Genomic DNA, 16088 nt, shown 5'->3' with positions numbered 1-16088 from the left:
TGGGGCTCCCAAGACAGCAGGGTAAAAATAGGACAAACTTTAAGAATCCCAGATATTCTCAGATAACAAAGACTGGTTTATTGGGGCCTTTTTGTGCTTGGACAAAACAGAGAAGCCTTTGTGCTGTGATTAGCAAGGGTGCTGATGACAGATCTCCTGTCAAGCATCAGGCTTTATTCTATGACTAAATGGTGCTTTGTCCCGCCATCCAGAGAACCTTTGTATGTGCCTTGTTAAAGTGTGAGTTTATGTAATTGCTTTTGTTTTTCCCGTTTCATTGGTGCCAGATTCAATGAGAGTGACTCATTTTGTGACCGAGACAAACATTCACATTTAGACCATGTTAAAAATAAACAAACAAGAGGCAGGTGCTGCCTGCCTCGGTTCTGCGTCTCCGTGCTGAGGTTTCCTGTCTCAAGAGTTCAGGTCTCAGGTAGTGGCTACTACTCAGCTCCCGTGGCCACTGGTCCACTGTGCCCCAGGGCAGTTTCTAAAGGCCTTTTGGATGTTGGTGACAGGAAGGTCCAAATGAGGAAATCTGGTTAGATGGGAAGTAGAAAGCGATGCTTACAGTGTCTCAAAGGCACACAGGAAGCCGACAGTCCCAGTCTCTTCTGACTCTGTAGTTTTCCCACCACACAGCAGTGGTTTGGAGTAGTTAGTTTACATGTGTTTTTCACACATATGCCTCATTCAGGGGCTCTTTTTCTCACAGAGAAGACGTTTGGAAAGCACTGATCAAATTTTAATGAGACCATGGAGTGCATTTAATAGTACCCAAACTGTACAACTTTATTTCCTTTGGGAACTCTGGAGGTGGCCCAGGAAGGAAAGGCCTATAAGGTTGGGAAAGAAAACAATGGGTTTTTGAAAAGAGAACATACGAAGAGCTTGGCCTCCCCAAGACAGACGTGATAGTTAATGAAAATGTAAGGGAGGACGGGTAGAAAGTTCGCTTAAAGGATTGTAGGCAGAGTGGAAGAAATGTTCGCTGGAGAAAGTACTTAGCAGTCAAGTGTCGGGCCTTGAGTTAGATTCCCCAGAACACATACAAAAGAGCTGGGCATGGAGGGGTGTGCTTACAAACCCAGTCCTGGAAATGTTAGCAGAGGAAGATCACTGGGCTCACAGACCGGACAGCCTACCCTCCTTAGAAAGCGCCAGACCAGTGAGAGACCAAACTAAAAAGCAAAACAAGATCAAGGTTGAGCATGTATGTGTGCGTGGGTGTGCGCACTCACACACACACACACACACACACCTATAATGGTTAGGTGAACTGGGCATACCCAGCAGTGTGCCCAGTTCGGTATGGGGCTGATGACCCTCCACAGCACAGCAGCCTTGGTGGCCCTTGATGACATGCAGTCTAGAAATTGCCACCTGTACTACTGAGCCCGAGCCACTGGGGAATGGATGAATTATGTTCAATGAATTATGTAGTAAGGCATTTCAGAAAGTTTTAAAAGTCATTTCTGTATTTAAAGACAGAATCTCTTCAATCTGGGGGTGGGGGGCACTAACCAGAGAAAGGCTCCTCTGATGGCCTTGCATAAATAATACTGTTTTCTGACTTTCTGCTTCTCCACTGCTGTATCAGGCTTAATATTTATGGATGCCTTTATAGGTCTCAGGGTAGAGTCTTATGTGTGCTACCACACCTTGAAAAAGGTGATACATTTTCTACAATGGCTGTTGTTCATTTGAGTTAGATGAATGGACTTTTGTCATGCAGTATCATGTGTATCTATAACCTTGTGACTTGCCAGTACGTGGAACATCCACCGAGCTCCATGCCTTTCTTCTTGGCCACCTTCGTTACTTCCTTTGAACAGGACTAGGTAGGACAGAGGGTGCTGGAGCGTCCGTTGCCACCCCAGACCCTTTGGCACATCCCTAACACCGCCATCCAAATCTACATATAAAATGCAGTTAGTGTGGAGGCTAAACCCAAAGTATGTGCTAGAGAAATGGCAAGTCTGTGGTGCTCGGCAGCTCTGGGGCACTGCCATGTTGCCTCTGCTGGCTTTAAACAGTAGGTGTTTTCTGATGAGCACACAACTACCTATGGGTGCTGATGAAGACACAGGAGGTCTTGAGTTAGGGTCGGCTTAGGCTTGCAGCACAAGCATGAAGCTCACTCTTGGTCTGATGAGACCATAGAAGACCAAACTCCTATTGGATGATGGACGGACTCTGAAAACACTGTAAACCCAAGCTGACTCTATCCCCACTCGTTACTGAAGGACAAGCACTTTGTATAAGTACAGTTTTCTAAACCAAATCATTGATGCAATTTAGTGTGGCTCTAGGTGACATGAACTGTGGCCACGCATGATGCCCCCGAGAGCTGCAGAAACTCGTATCTCTGTCCTCCCGGCTCATAGGGCACCTTCTTTGCATCACCTCATCTCTGGCGTTCATTCTGGATCGTCAGTGCGTCTTAGAAAGTGACCAAGACTTACTGCCTCTTAATATTTAGCTGTCTATGCCAGAAAAAAAAAACGTTCAAAGAGCAGTGATGCTTTTGGGGGATCCAGGGCCATATTTGGCGGTATAAAAGGTGACTAGACTGTCAGCCACCTAGACCTGCTTTACCTAATGAATATAGGGTTTAGGAAAGGTGGCTGTAAGCAGTGTTACAGCCTCCTCTAAAACATTCTTTTTAGTTTTAGGTATTTAAGTTTATGTGTTACATGTTTTGCCAGCATGTATGTATATGCATCATATATATATACATACACTGGTGCCCTTGGAGGCAACAAGAGCGGTTGGATCACCTGGAACTGGAGTTACGGGTGGTTGTGAGTTATCATGTGGGTGCTGGGACCTGAACCTGGGTCCTCTGTAAGAGCAGCCAGTATTGTTAACTACTGAGTTTACCTTTAGGATAACTCACTCCCTGGCCCTCTTTAGGAATGGTATTAAAGATCTAGATGAAGGAACTATTAAGTATACATCCAAATTGCATGCATGTGTGTGTGTGTGTAGGCACATGCTAGGAAGAGACGCATGACAATTCAAGAATACAGATCTCTGTGGTTTCACAACAGCAGACTGGCCATTAGAATGATAGCTCATTGCTAGCATCTCAGGGAAGCAACCAGGAAAACATCCAAGCCCGTTTCTCCCTCCCCCATCGTGTCACTCCTGAGAAAACAGAATTCTACGTTTTAACGTCTGTCAGTCTTATGAAGAAGCACCATAAGTGTATTCTTTTGTACCTAGGGGTGGGGGACAATGTGTATGGGTGCGTGCGTGCATGCGTGTGCACGCACACACGCTCATGGAGGCTCAAAGAGGACATCAGGTGACCTGCTCTGTCTTATCCCTTTAATACAAGGTGTCTCACTGAACACAGAGCTACACTGGTGGCCAGAAAGCCTCAGCAGCCCTTCTTGTCTCTGCTCTGTGTGGCGGGAGATAGAGAAGCACATATAGCCATGTTCATCTTTTTATGTGGGTGGTGGGGACCGGACGGAGCTCAAGTCCTCGTGCTCTCATGGCAGCCTCTTCCCTACTGAGCCACCCCTCCAGCCCTTCTTTGACAACTGCAACTTACAATTTTTCACTAATTTTCAGTAGCCAGTTAAGTGCTAATACATTCACATTGTTATATACTTTGACCCCTTCTCTAGAACTTTATTTATCCTTTTCCACCCCAGCCCCACAACTTGTCCACAATCTGTCTCTGGATTTAACTACTGTAAATGATTCATATAACAAGATGGCAGTGTCTGCCCTTTGTGGATGGTTTGTCTTAGCATATCTGTCCTTGTCCTTTGGCTGATACCGTTTCCCCAACATTACTCATTAAAATGATTTTATATTTGGTTCCATTTGCTGTGTCATAAGAGAACTGAGACAAGATACTACCACTTTTTTTTTTTCAGACAGTACGTTCATAACGTTAGCTTAACAACTGTGCTCCACCACAGAATGTTTTGACCTGACAGCCAGTGGGTGTTTCGCTTGTTTCTAGGCGTGGAAGAGAAGGTGGTTTGTGTTGCGCAGTGGCCGTTTGACTGGAGACCCGGATGTCCTGGAGTATTACAAAAATGATCATGCCAAGAAGCCTATCCGGATTATTGATTTAAATTTATGTCAGCAAGTTGATGCTGGGTTGACATTCAACAAAAAGGAGTTTGAGAACAGCTATATCTTTGATATCAACACCATCGACCGGATTTTCTACTTGGTGGCGGATAGTGAGGAAGACATGAACAAGTGGGTCCGTTGTATCTGTGACATCTGTGGCTTCAATCCCACAGAAGAAGGTACGTCCAAGGTTTTGTTTTGTGTATTATATGTGTGTGGGTATTTTGCCTGTGTGTCTGTCTATGCAGCACATGCATTGCAGTGTCTGTGAAGACCAGAGGCGGGGGGTGAATCCCCTGGGACTGAAGTTACAGATGTTCTGAGCGGTCATGTGGGAGCTGGGAATTGAACCAGGGTCCTAGTCCTTTTCAGCACTAATCCATCTCTCCAGACCCAGAGTTTAAGGTTTTGTAATTCAGTTAGTGCAATCATTTTTCCCTTTTGGGGGAGGGGGGCGTGGGAGGTTGTAGATCTAGAAATGTTACAAAATTGTTATTTCAGTTATATGCATCAATATTTTTCTTTTACAATCAGAATCTGACATTTAGAGCAGGCACTGAATGCTTCAGGCGGTGTGGAGAGAAATGCTACAGGTTTTGAGAGACTTAACTGATATGGACCAGTCTAAATAACTGTCTTCGTGAAGAATTTGGGGAGGGGAGTGGCTTGTGTGTGTCACAATGTGAGTGTGGGGTTCTGTCTGGGTGGCAGGTGCTTTGCCTGCGCCATAGGCTGTGACATACACAGGCTGTGCTCTCACTACTCCCACAGCCCATCCCTCCCCAACTTGAAAGCGGCAGGAACATTTTTAATAGCAGAACTCCAAAGTCCTTGAAAATGGGTGACCAATATATTTGGGTACTTTGTGTTTTCATAATCAAGTATGAAGGGTAGAAGACAGTGAGCTAATTTATAAACCATTATTCAGATATGGAACTGTGGTTTATGAGCTAGATACCAGAACATTGCTAATCACAAACCCTTTGTATTTGGTCCCTAAACAACCAAATCCCTCGTAATTTCAATCTCCCCATACTTCCTACAGCTTATAAACTATATCAAAGTAACCATATCTAAGAACTATATGTAAGTAATGGCTTTAAAATCAGCCATTCTTCATGCATTTGCAGTGCGGATATCTCCAGCAGGATAGTTTTAACTTCTGTCTCCAGTCATGAATTTTGCCTGTTTTAAATCCTGTAAAAAAAAAAAAAAAGCATTTGCAGTGCGTACCTTCACTGTATCTCAAGACAGATGTGGACTCTAAACAGCAGAGCAGAGCTTTGTAGCAGTAATCCTCACCATTCCATGTGCTAGAGTGAAAACTGGGATGTTTGTGCACTATGTGGGTGCAGTACCGGAAGTGGTCAGAAGAGGGCATCAGATCCGTGGACCTGGTTTACAGACAGGATTTTTGTTGGTTTTTTTAATGTGTGAGGGTATTTTGCCTGCATGTATTAGTGTGTGTCACATGTATGCCTGGTGCCTGAGGAGGCCAGAATAGGATGCTGGGATCCCTAGGACTAGAGTTACAGATAGTTGTGAGCTAGGTTTTCTGGAAGAACAACCAGTTCTCTTGACCACTGGGCCATCTCTCCAGCCCCTCTATCAGCAATTTTCTATGCTCTTGTCTCCAACCATCCCGAAAAAGCAATGGCTTCCTTGGCCTTAGTTAGGTCTGTCCCTCAGGCCTGTGCTCTCCCTTTCCAAGACTGAATATGCACTGTTCTTGTTTCAACAGTTGGCTGTTACCTTGTGACACTTTTTTTTACTGTTTGAGTTTCAAGCCAGATGTGGGAAGAAATAGACTCGGCTTGGACAGCACTGTCTGAGAAAATCAGTCTCCCGGTCCCTCTGAGAATAACTAATTTTCCCTCAAAACAAAGGGAAAGGGGAAAATTCTGACCTGTGTTTTGATTCCAGGAACCTCTCAAAATATCATTACCATGTTATTTCCGCTGCCCCAGGTGACCACTGCTATTATTGAATACTCGGAACGCTGGCAGGCCCTCCTGTTTTTAAATTCTAGTTCACTGAACTGTGTGCGGTTCCTGCTAAGGTTTTTCTTTAGTGGATTTGGGGGTAGAAACTGGGGCTCTTTTGTTTTTCTTGGAAATGTGCAGATTGACTTTTTATTTTGGTTTGGGCTCACCAAGGTGGAAGCTGTTAAATTTGCTAAACAAGCACTAGGAAGCCCAGCCAGGGCTGCAGGAAGCTCACTGACATCTAGCAAAACCTCTGGGCTAAGTTTAGGGTATGAGCTTAAACTGCTTTTCTCAGAGTGTCCAGATCATAGTAGTTTAAATATAAAAAGCAATTCTCGATTTGAGGTTCTTGCCTTTAGTAAGATAAACTGATACTTAAGGAAAAAATATAGAGACTGAGAACATCTCAGCAGTGTGTTTGTCTAGCGTGTACAAAGCTCTGCATTTGATCCCTCAGAACAGCATAGATGTGACAGAATGGTATATGCCTGTAAATGTCAGCACCTAAGAGGTGGAGGCAGGAGGATCAGAAGTTCAAGGTCTTACAAACATAGAAGACCGTTTCTCAGAGGTGGAAAGAAAGTGTAGGGGGTTGGGTGGGTAGGAGGATATCATCTTTTCTATAAAACAGTAGTCACCAAGGCCTTCTAAATTTCCTTTTACTGAGTCTGGAAACATTAAGATCACTGGCTGCTCTTCCAGAGGACCCCGGGTTCAATTCCCAGCCATCACATAACAACTTAAAACTGTCTGTAACTCCAGTTCTGGGGACTCAGTACCTTCTTCTGACTGCTGCAGGCACCAGGCAGGTACACAGACATACATACAGACAAGGAAAAAGACAAAACAGAAGCCAAATAAACAAACAGAAACCCACCCTTCACATAAACTAATAAATAAAATTTACTTTAAGATTTTTTTTTTAAATGAGATAGGATTCAAACAGAGGTTCTCTTGCCGCTGCCTCCTGGGTGCTGGAACTTAAACTGTGCGGCACCACGCCCAACTCTTTTTACGTTTTTATTAAGACAACCATTATTACTATTGTGTAGGCATAGATGACCAGTGCATTGCTTAGAGGTTTTCTATGTCTACATTTGTACATGGATATACGTGAGTGTGCTTTAAAGGCCAAGCTCAGATCAAGAATTTCAGGATTCACATTCCAGCAAAGAATCCTTTTCCTAGAGAAATCCTAGAGAAATTTCCTAGAGTAGATTTGGGATAATTTTGTTTTGTTTCATTTTAAGATGTATGTATGCATGCATGCATGTATGTATGTATATGAGCACACTGTCTCGCTCTCTTCTTGCACACCAGAAGAAGGCATCAGATCCCATTACAGATGATTGTGAGCCACCAGGTTGCTGGGAATTGAACTCAGGAGCAGTCAGTACTCTTAACAACTGAGCCATCTCTCCAGCAGGATAGTTTTAACTTCTGTCTCCAGTCATGAATTTTACCTGTTTTAAATCCTGTAAAAAAAAAAAAAAAAAAAAAAGAACCATGGAGTCTGGCTTACCTCCTCCATAAAAGTCACCATGTTGAAGTGGTTTTTTTTCCCCATACAGCACTCCCTCACTCCTATTACTCTCATGCAATATGGGTCTATTTGAATATTGGTAAATGGACATTTTAGTTGTTCTACAAAGGTGTGACCATTCTTACGTGTCTTTTTACAACAAACAAACAAACAAATAAAAAAGGTCCTTTTTTAGTGTGGTGTGGTGTGGTGTGGTGTGGTGTGGTGTGGTGTGGTGTGGTGTGGTGTGTGTGGGGGGGGTATACAAAGGTGCTAGGGAGGCCTTGAATCTAGGATTCCTGCTAGGTAGTTGGAAGCTGCCTAGTGTGGATGTCAGGAATTGAACTCAGCTCCTCCCAAGAGCTGTCCCTCCAGTCTGTTATGACTTTGGATAGACATTAGCTCTTAGTTCTTTTGGATTCATGCCGTTGAGTATAACTGCCACATCATAGCGTGTATGCATTTTAGCATTTGTAAAACATAAATGTCTTCAAAGCCATTGTACCAGCTGCTGTCCTAACAGTGTATGGCAAATATAGTTAGCCCATATTGTCAGTGACATTTGCTATCAGTCAGTGGTTCATCTTGGCTTTCCCAGTAGCTGTGTACTGGCAAGTTCACAGAAAAAAAAAGCAGTTCAACTAGAAAGATTATCTCTTCTGTTTGGCTTTCTTGCAAAATTTTAGTTGCAATTCAGTGGGCCCCCTATGGTAGGGTCCAAGCTCATAGAACCCCAGGATTTCCATGCCATGGAGCTCTGGATAAAAACAGTGCTGTTTGTCAGCATCCTCGAAGGATTAGAAAGGTTTTTGAAATGTGTGAGGGACAGAAGCTTGGAAAACTGAGACGTTTGTACTTGAAACCCAGTAAACAAGTTGGGAAGTGCAGGCATTCAGGGTCTTGCCTGGCTGATTAACAGTGGAGGTGGCAGCAGGGTGCCTCACTGACAGCAGCTACTACTGCAGTGACTATTTAGTGTCCATTCATTAGACTGATTGACCTTTTAAATTTCATATATGTATGGAGAGAGACAGACAGACAGACAGACAAGAGAGCGCACGCAGGAGAGTGTGGGGGTCCTAGGATACCCTGCAGAAGTTATTTCTCTCCTTCCACCATGTAGCTCCTGGGGACTGATCTAAGATAGCCAAGCTGGCAACAAATATCTTTACCCGCTGAGCCATCTCATTGGCTCATTAAAGGTTTCTTATCATAAGTTATTTATGATAGGTTTGACATGATGTTTCCATTCACGTACGTAATGTATTTTGAATATATTCATCAGCACACAAGACACCTCTTTTCTGTTGCCCCCTATTCTTGTGGATCCCTTATATATACCTTTGTATATCACACGAAGCATGACACACCTAAGTAGGAGAATCCAATACTAGGGCGAGGGTTCCTGGGAGCCAGTTCACTTGCGGATGTGCACATAATCTCCCCCTGCACTGAAGGCTTGCCTGCTGGAAGGCCTCACATTAGCTTATTAGCTTTCTAAGTAAGTTTCAATTAGGAGTTTGCTCCAGTGGCTTATTAGGCCTTTAATGGATGCTAATTATACTCTTGGTGCATTCCGAGTTAAGAATTGGGAAATGATTTTACATGTGTAAGCAAACCTTGAGCCAATGTTTGTTTCTTAGAAGAAACTTAGAGAGAGCAGTAAGTCAGAAATCAAAACAAGACTGAGACCAGAATGATCTATACCACTGGGCTTGTCTCCCAAACTAGGCTGAAGTCCCGCGCCTCTAAGGCCAAGCAGAAGTCTACCTTGGGCCAGTATTGACTCTCGCAGAAATCTTAAATTTGAGATGATTTAGACACAATTCAACAAATTTTTAAATTTACGTGATCCATGTGTGCGAGCGTTCGTGCTTGTGTTCATGTGTACCACGGGGCAGGTCAGAACGGTATATACTTCTCTCCACCATGTGGTTCCGGGGAATGAACTCAGGTCACTGGGGCTGTGGCGTGTACCCTTACCTGCGGAGCCATCTCACTAGCTCTGCACCATCCAATGTTTATATTCACATACTCAGTACCAGGTAGATAGTCAGCTCAAGACAGAATGCTGAAGATGGTGCATTATCCGGACTGACACGGTGGCATGATCTCTGTACTCTTAAAGCTACTGCCTGCCACTGTCACTTGGGTGTTTGGGGGTACCTACCGCTGATGTCTCCACCTTTATGAACTTCCTTGGGGTTGTGGTGGAGTTTTTACTTCAGCTCTTGCCTCTTGAAGACATAGGTGAGTCCTGACATGCTGTTAAGCACAGCATTTTTTTTTTTTTTTTGAAACAGGCCTTTCTGAGTCCCAGGCCTGTTTTCAGGAGATTCCACTGTCTTTCTCACTCATGGGTAGGAAATCTGAAAGGTCAGAGATGAAGCTGGCCCGTCTGTGTAGAACAAGATCGGGGCGTGCAAGTCTCTGCCAGGATAATTTTCTTTTTCCCGTGAGAGTTCCTCAATTTATTATTTTATGGCTGTCAGATGTAACAAAAGAAACAAATTAAAAAACAAAACCCTACAAAACAAAACCTGCCACTAAAGGAAAGTGCATCTATGCAAACCATCATCACTGGACGTGTCAGAAGGAGGTCCTGGGCGTGCTACAGTTCACGGACCTTCACTGAGGGGGGGAACTGTGCATTTGCAGCGTTTGGTTTTCTTTCCAACTGAGCGCTGAGCTTGGTTGGCCATACCATGCCTGTAGCTGGAGAGCTAACAGAAAGCAGGGGCCACACAGTGGGGAGAGAGCTTGGAGATGTAGTAGCCGCTTCCCCATGTCCCTGCTAGTGCTGGCTGGGGCTCTTGAGCTCATCTTTGAATAGTAAATATTTTTTTCATGGTTCTCTTAAGGCCAGAAGGATATAGTCTGAATCATTATTTAATCTGCAGCATTTGAAATCCTCTGATGCAAAATCCCTGTATTAGCAACTGGATCTCGAGTTGAACGCGTTGTGGGGGCAGCTTACCTCACTTTATAATCAACCTCTCCTAGACACAGCAACAGAAGCTTAAGAGGACCCACTGAAATTCGGACAGGATGTAGTAGGAGTGATCCCAACTGTATTTTCTGCTTCTGTCTTCCTCCTGGCAAAGGGTGTTAGATCATATTAGATAAATCAATTTTTAATAGCCATTTCATGAAAATCCATAAATTAAAAGTTAGAACTCCTCTTGGTTTAACCAGATCAAATTCTCTAAACCAAGGAGATTCACAGACCTCATTAGCATAGAGCAGGACTCCAAGAGATTCTCAAGCAACCAGTCCAAGGCTAAACATGTAGGCGTCGAGAATTTTCAGGTGCCTCCTGCTCTTTAAAACCCTCTTCTAGTCTGACAAAGTGAGCCTGGATGTGCTGCCCAGTAGTTGAAATGTCTCCCTGCCCGTCCCCCAACCTTAGCTACACGTAAGAGAGAGAGTTATGAACACAGCTTCCTGATCATCACTGAGACCCGTGGGCAGCACGATACTGTTCTCCTCAGACATCACAATTAAGATATGCCCTGGACACTCCTGTCTGAGAGGAAGCATTGTAAACTTGGCCGTTGTGAACGTATGAATGAGGTAAACACACAAAACCATCAGAAGTGTGCAAATTGCTCTAGGAATCCAGAGGAGGGTCAGTTAGAAGGCCAAATGGCTGCTGTTCAGTCAGAGTTGATGGACCATCCACCCCATCATACCTTTTAGCGTGTTTTACATATTTTATTGTTTAAGATCTGCGGTTCACCAGCCTTCTCTGTTCACTCTTACGACCTTATATTTCTAACCAGAATAACAGATCGTAGTCTATCAGGGCCGTTAAAATTATACTCTGTCGTGTCAGGAACTACAGAGGGGTTTTATTTCTAGCTGTACAACTTATTTTCTAGCTGTACGCTTCTGCACAGTTTCTCTGTTTTCCTTCATCTTTGGAACATGCTCAAGGGATTTGTGAGATTTTTTTTCTCTCTCCATGACCATCTCTTCCTGAAAACTCTGCAAATGGACAGGTGTAGTTAGAAGCTCAGGGAAGGGTCTGATGCTAAAGATGAGCACTGGATTCCCCTTCGCTCGGAATTAGAGAGATTTTTCCCAATAACCCAGTAGGCACAACCTGAAGAGCAAGCAGATCCAGGAACTCTTAGCAGCATTGTGGCCATCAAGTCTGTCAGTGTGTGTCTCCTTGCAAGGTTGGCATAACCTAGGAAATCGTTCCTCATCATGGGGGGGATCCAAAACAACAAAAACACTGTCTCTTAGGACTGGAGAGATGGCATAGTGGTTCAGAGTACTAGCTGTTCTTGCAGAAGACCCAGGCTCCACTCCCAGCCCCTACATAGTAACTCATGACCATGGTAACTCCAGTTCCAGGGGACTCTAATGCCCCCTTCTGGCCTACAAGAGCACCAAGTACACATATAGTGAGCAGACTTCTGTGCAGGCGAAGTACCTATGCACATTAAATTACATTACAGTAACAATGGTGCCTACTAAGATCGTAGGACATTCTTATTTTAATTTAAGTAGTTTCAAAACTAAGTATTTTTCAGGGTTACATTAGTGTGGCCTCGCTGGGTGTAGATCTGGGTCTGGGTGTTTGCACATGAGTGTGTATGCTTGTGGAGGCTGGAGGTTGGGATCAGGTGTGATTCTCTATCTCTGTCCATGTGAGTCAAAGTCACTCATTGTATTTGGGGCTTGTCAAGAGGGTTAGAGTAGGTGGCCAGTGAGCTTTCGGGGTCTGCTTGGGTTTCATGTAAGTTTGGGGATCTTAGCTCGAGTCTTCCTGCTTCTGTGACAGGCGCTTTATCTCCTCAGGCCCAATCTTGATTTCTCTCAGGCCACTGGACTAAAGGAAAGGCTGTCCTTCTTCAGATGTCTTTGGCAAGAGTTAATTAACTAACATATAACTACTGCGATTTAGGTAATATTTCTTTCTTAGTTCAAAGCTCTCATCCCGTTCTTTTGCCCAGATTGGCCTTGAACTGCTAAGGTGCTATTCAGTCTTCAGAATAGCTGGCATAGCAGGTGAATACCGCTGCCCATGGCCTCAGGTAGTGTTTGTTTCAGCTAACACTGCCATCATTGATTCTGGTTATGTGCATTAAAACAATCTATCTCCAGACTTTCAAAGTAGCTTAGTCTAAGAACAATAGAATCTTCAACTGTGATAGACTAAAACTTAACTTGATTACAGATCCTGTGAAGCCGCTGACCGGCTCCTCACAAGCACCTGTCGATTCACCTTTCGCTATAAGTACAGCACCAACCTCCAGTCAGATGGAAGCTTCTTCAATCGCGCTACCTCCTCCTTACCAGGTCATCAGCCTTCCGCCACACCCAGACACCCTCGGCCTCCAGGAAGATCCACAAGACTACCTCTTGCTGATCAACTGTCAAAGCAAGAAGCCGGAACCTAACAGGTACATGGTACATGCTAGCGCGTGTGCGCACACTCGCACTTGTGTGTGTGTGTGTGTGTGTGTGTGTGTGTGTGTGATTCAGATTTGTGTCGCAGGTTTATAGTCCTTTGTTAATGATTTCCGTTATGTGGGAGGTATTTTGTTGTTGGCACTTTCTCCCATCATGGCTGATCATAGTTGTGCCTACAGGGCTGACTTGGAAAGAGCCTCGAAGTCTTTGTTAGGGACTCACAGTGTTACTTGCTTGACAGATGTCACTGATTTGTAAATGGTGACCTTGCTCCATTTCTTATGTGATTGTAAACCAGCCAAGGGTCATCTTTTGTTTCTGAAGAAGGAGAGGAGTACCTACTACTAGAAGATTTTGAAAGCAAAGCGATTCCATTGCAGTGAGTGTGCTGTAGTTATGTGTGAGAAACTAATCATACAGGTAAAATCCCATTATGGCAAATCCTAGAGGCTAGGCGGACCAGGAGGCAATGACATTTCATGAAATCAAATCGACTGCTACAAACTGTGAACCTTTCAAAGGTTCCTTGGCTTCCTCCCCAGCCATGGAGCAGTGCTGACTCCAAGTTGTGACTTACAGCTTTTAAAATAGAGATATGTGGAGTGTATGCCTGACCCAGAGGGTCCAAAGAGCCTTTTCCAGATGCTTGGTAGAGGGTCATCATCACACAGACACACAGACACACACACACACATTCCTGTGCTAAGCTTGAAGATATTTTAACTTGGCCATCTTTGGCATTTGGTAGTGAAAAGTGAAAAGGCGTAAGTGGCAGAGGATATTGAAGGGCAGTTACTTTATCATTTGAAGAAGCAACAGGAAAGTGAAGATCAATAAACAAGCCAGTGTCTGCTGCTTACAACTCGTGACCATTGGTGACAGCACCAACAACTGGAATATTTTTCACTGTGCGAAAATGGCAATGACTCACAAGGAAGATTTATAAAATATGGTGTTAAGGAGTTAAGCTTTATTTTTATAACAAAAAATGTTTCTTTTCTTTGGTTAAAAAATGATTATTAGTTAGAATAAGATTATAGAGTAGTTGTTTAAAAATGTATGTAGTACTTAAAACTCCCAGAAATGGTTTCTATGACCCCTTCCAAGGGGCAGTGAGTGAAAGGAGATAGACGACATTCCATGGATGGTTTTGTCTGTTTGTTATAATGGTATTTTACCTGTAAGAGCAAGAAAATTGTGTAAGTCAACACTAGTTAATACTATCAAATTCTAACTCAACTGTGCCTGTTTGCTGTGAGCATTGAAGCAGCACACTTGTGGGCTTGCACCCTGTGTGACTAACTGATTCTTTCCTCTATGGAAACTCACTGTTTCTTGCTGGTGTGGTTGTTTCTGTTTTGTTTTATTTTGTTTTTTAGAATCCAACTGATCAGTGACAATGTTTGGTGTATTTTCTTTTTATGACAGTGCCTTTCATTGATTTCGCTGGTACAACACCATTACTGCCACAGGAGAAATTGTACTCCAAGTTACTGAGTAGATACTCTGTTGCAGTGACAGTTAAATGACAAATATTTGTAAAGTCCCTACCACATGCCCACTAGTATGTTAGGTGCTATGAAGATACAAATGGATTACAGTCCCCTGAGATTCAGTCACCCTGGGAGCTCTCAAAGTAAACCTGCTCAAGAAGCCAGATAAACTAACCATTTAGATATGTTATATTTATATATGAGAGTACAGGGGACAGTTGCTCACACATCCTTCTCCACCAGGACTCATACACATGCCCCTGCAGGAAGCCTGTCTACAGGCTTACATTGAAATGTCCCTCTGGGTTGGTGAGGCTTTGTTTTTGTGGTTTTGTGTGTGTGTGTGTCTTGTGTGTGTGTGTGTGTGTGTGTGTGTGTGTGTGTGTTTCCTTGGAGGAACTCGGCATGGGCAAATACAGGATAGGAGTTACTGAGAACGCTCTGGCAGTTTGGTGGTTGTAGTTCTGCTGGTTTATAATTATAAACAGCTAAAGAACATTTGTGCTTTTTGAATCTTAATGGACCACAAACAAACAATCTTAACAAAGAAAGCAAGTTTTGATTGCTGAGCTGCAGTGTATATGTTGCCAAAACTGACTCGACTGTGGTTTGGTTTTTGATTTTTGTTTTTTTTTTTGTCATTCACAACTTCATTCAGAACCCACTTTGACTCTGCCAAGCCCACCTCTTCTGAGACAGACTGCAATGACAACGTCCCTTCCCACCAGACTCCTGCTTCCTCCCACAGCAAACACGGCATGAATGGCTTTTTCCAGCAACAAATGATGTACGACTGCCCACCGTCTCGGCTGACATCTGTCTCGGGAGAGTCCAGCCTCTACAACCTGCCCAGGAGCTATTCCCATGACGTGTTGCCAAAGGAATCCCCATCAAGCACGGAGGCAGACGGGGAGCTTTACACCTTTAACACCCCATCTGGGACTGCAGGTGTAGAAATGCAGATGAGACATGTATCCATCAGTTACGACATTCCGCCAACACCTGGCAACACTTACCAGATTCCACGGACATTTCCAGAAAGCACATTGGGACAGTCATCAAAGCTGGACACCATTCCTGATATCCCTCCACCTCGGCCACCAAAGCCACATCCAACTCATGACCGGTCTCCTGTGGAAACGTGTGGAGTCCCACGCACGGCCTCGGACACTGACAGCAGTTACTGTATCCCTCCTCCAGCAGGCATGCCGCCCTCCCGGAGTAATACCATTTCCACCGTGGATTTGAACAAGTTGCGGAAAGGTAAAGCGCTGGCCCGTTCTGCTCTTTTAGGGGGTCAGTGATAGAAAGCCTGTTTCTACAAGGCTTAATGAGTAAGAGACTTTTCTGCCCTAGTATAACACCTACACTTAGATCCTAGTGTCCTCTCGTGTTTCTGGTCCTAGCAAAATGTATGGGACAGAGACGGAGGGTTATTGGCACTTGTGGGCTGCCAGCCTACCTCTCGATTCAGAGAAAGATCCTGTCTCAGGAGAATAAGGCAAAGTGTGATATAGGAGGACACCCAATATCCTCCTCTGGTCTCCACTCACTGTGAAGGCACAC

General features: G+C 44.1%; 1 protein-coding gene across 4 annotated transcripts in view; it reads left to right on the top strand.

The window, feature by feature from the left end:
- Gab1 (GRB2 associated binding protein 1) overlaps window positions 1-16088 on the top strand; it is a 115863-nt gene that overhangs the window by 75000 nt on the left and 24775 nt on the right. For 2 of the 4 annotated variants that reach the window (XM_029480337.1, XM_029480335.1), the window contains exons 2-5: window positions 3983-4277; window positions 12794-13019; window positions 13328-13408; window positions 15181-15785. In XM_029480337.1, coding sequence (XP_029336197.1) covers window positions 3983-4277; window positions 12794-13019; window positions 13328-13408; window positions 15181-15785 — 1207 coding nt within the window. The remainder of the gene's footprint in view (window positions 1-3982; window positions 4278-12793; window positions 13020-13327; window positions 13409-15180; window positions 15786-16088) is intronic. The other 2 variants (XM_021170114.2, XM_029480336.1) reach the window with 1 other exon arrangement.

Source organism: Mus caroli, chromosome 8 (assembly GCF_900094665.2).
Source record: "Mus caroli chromosome 8, CAROLI_EIJ_v1.1, whole genome shotgun sequence".
NCBI lineage: Eukaryota > Metazoa > Chordata > Mammalia > Rodentia > Muridae > Mus > Mus caroli.
Note: the sequence above shows the minus strand (reverse complement) of the source record. Positions and strands in the feature narration are given on the sequence as shown.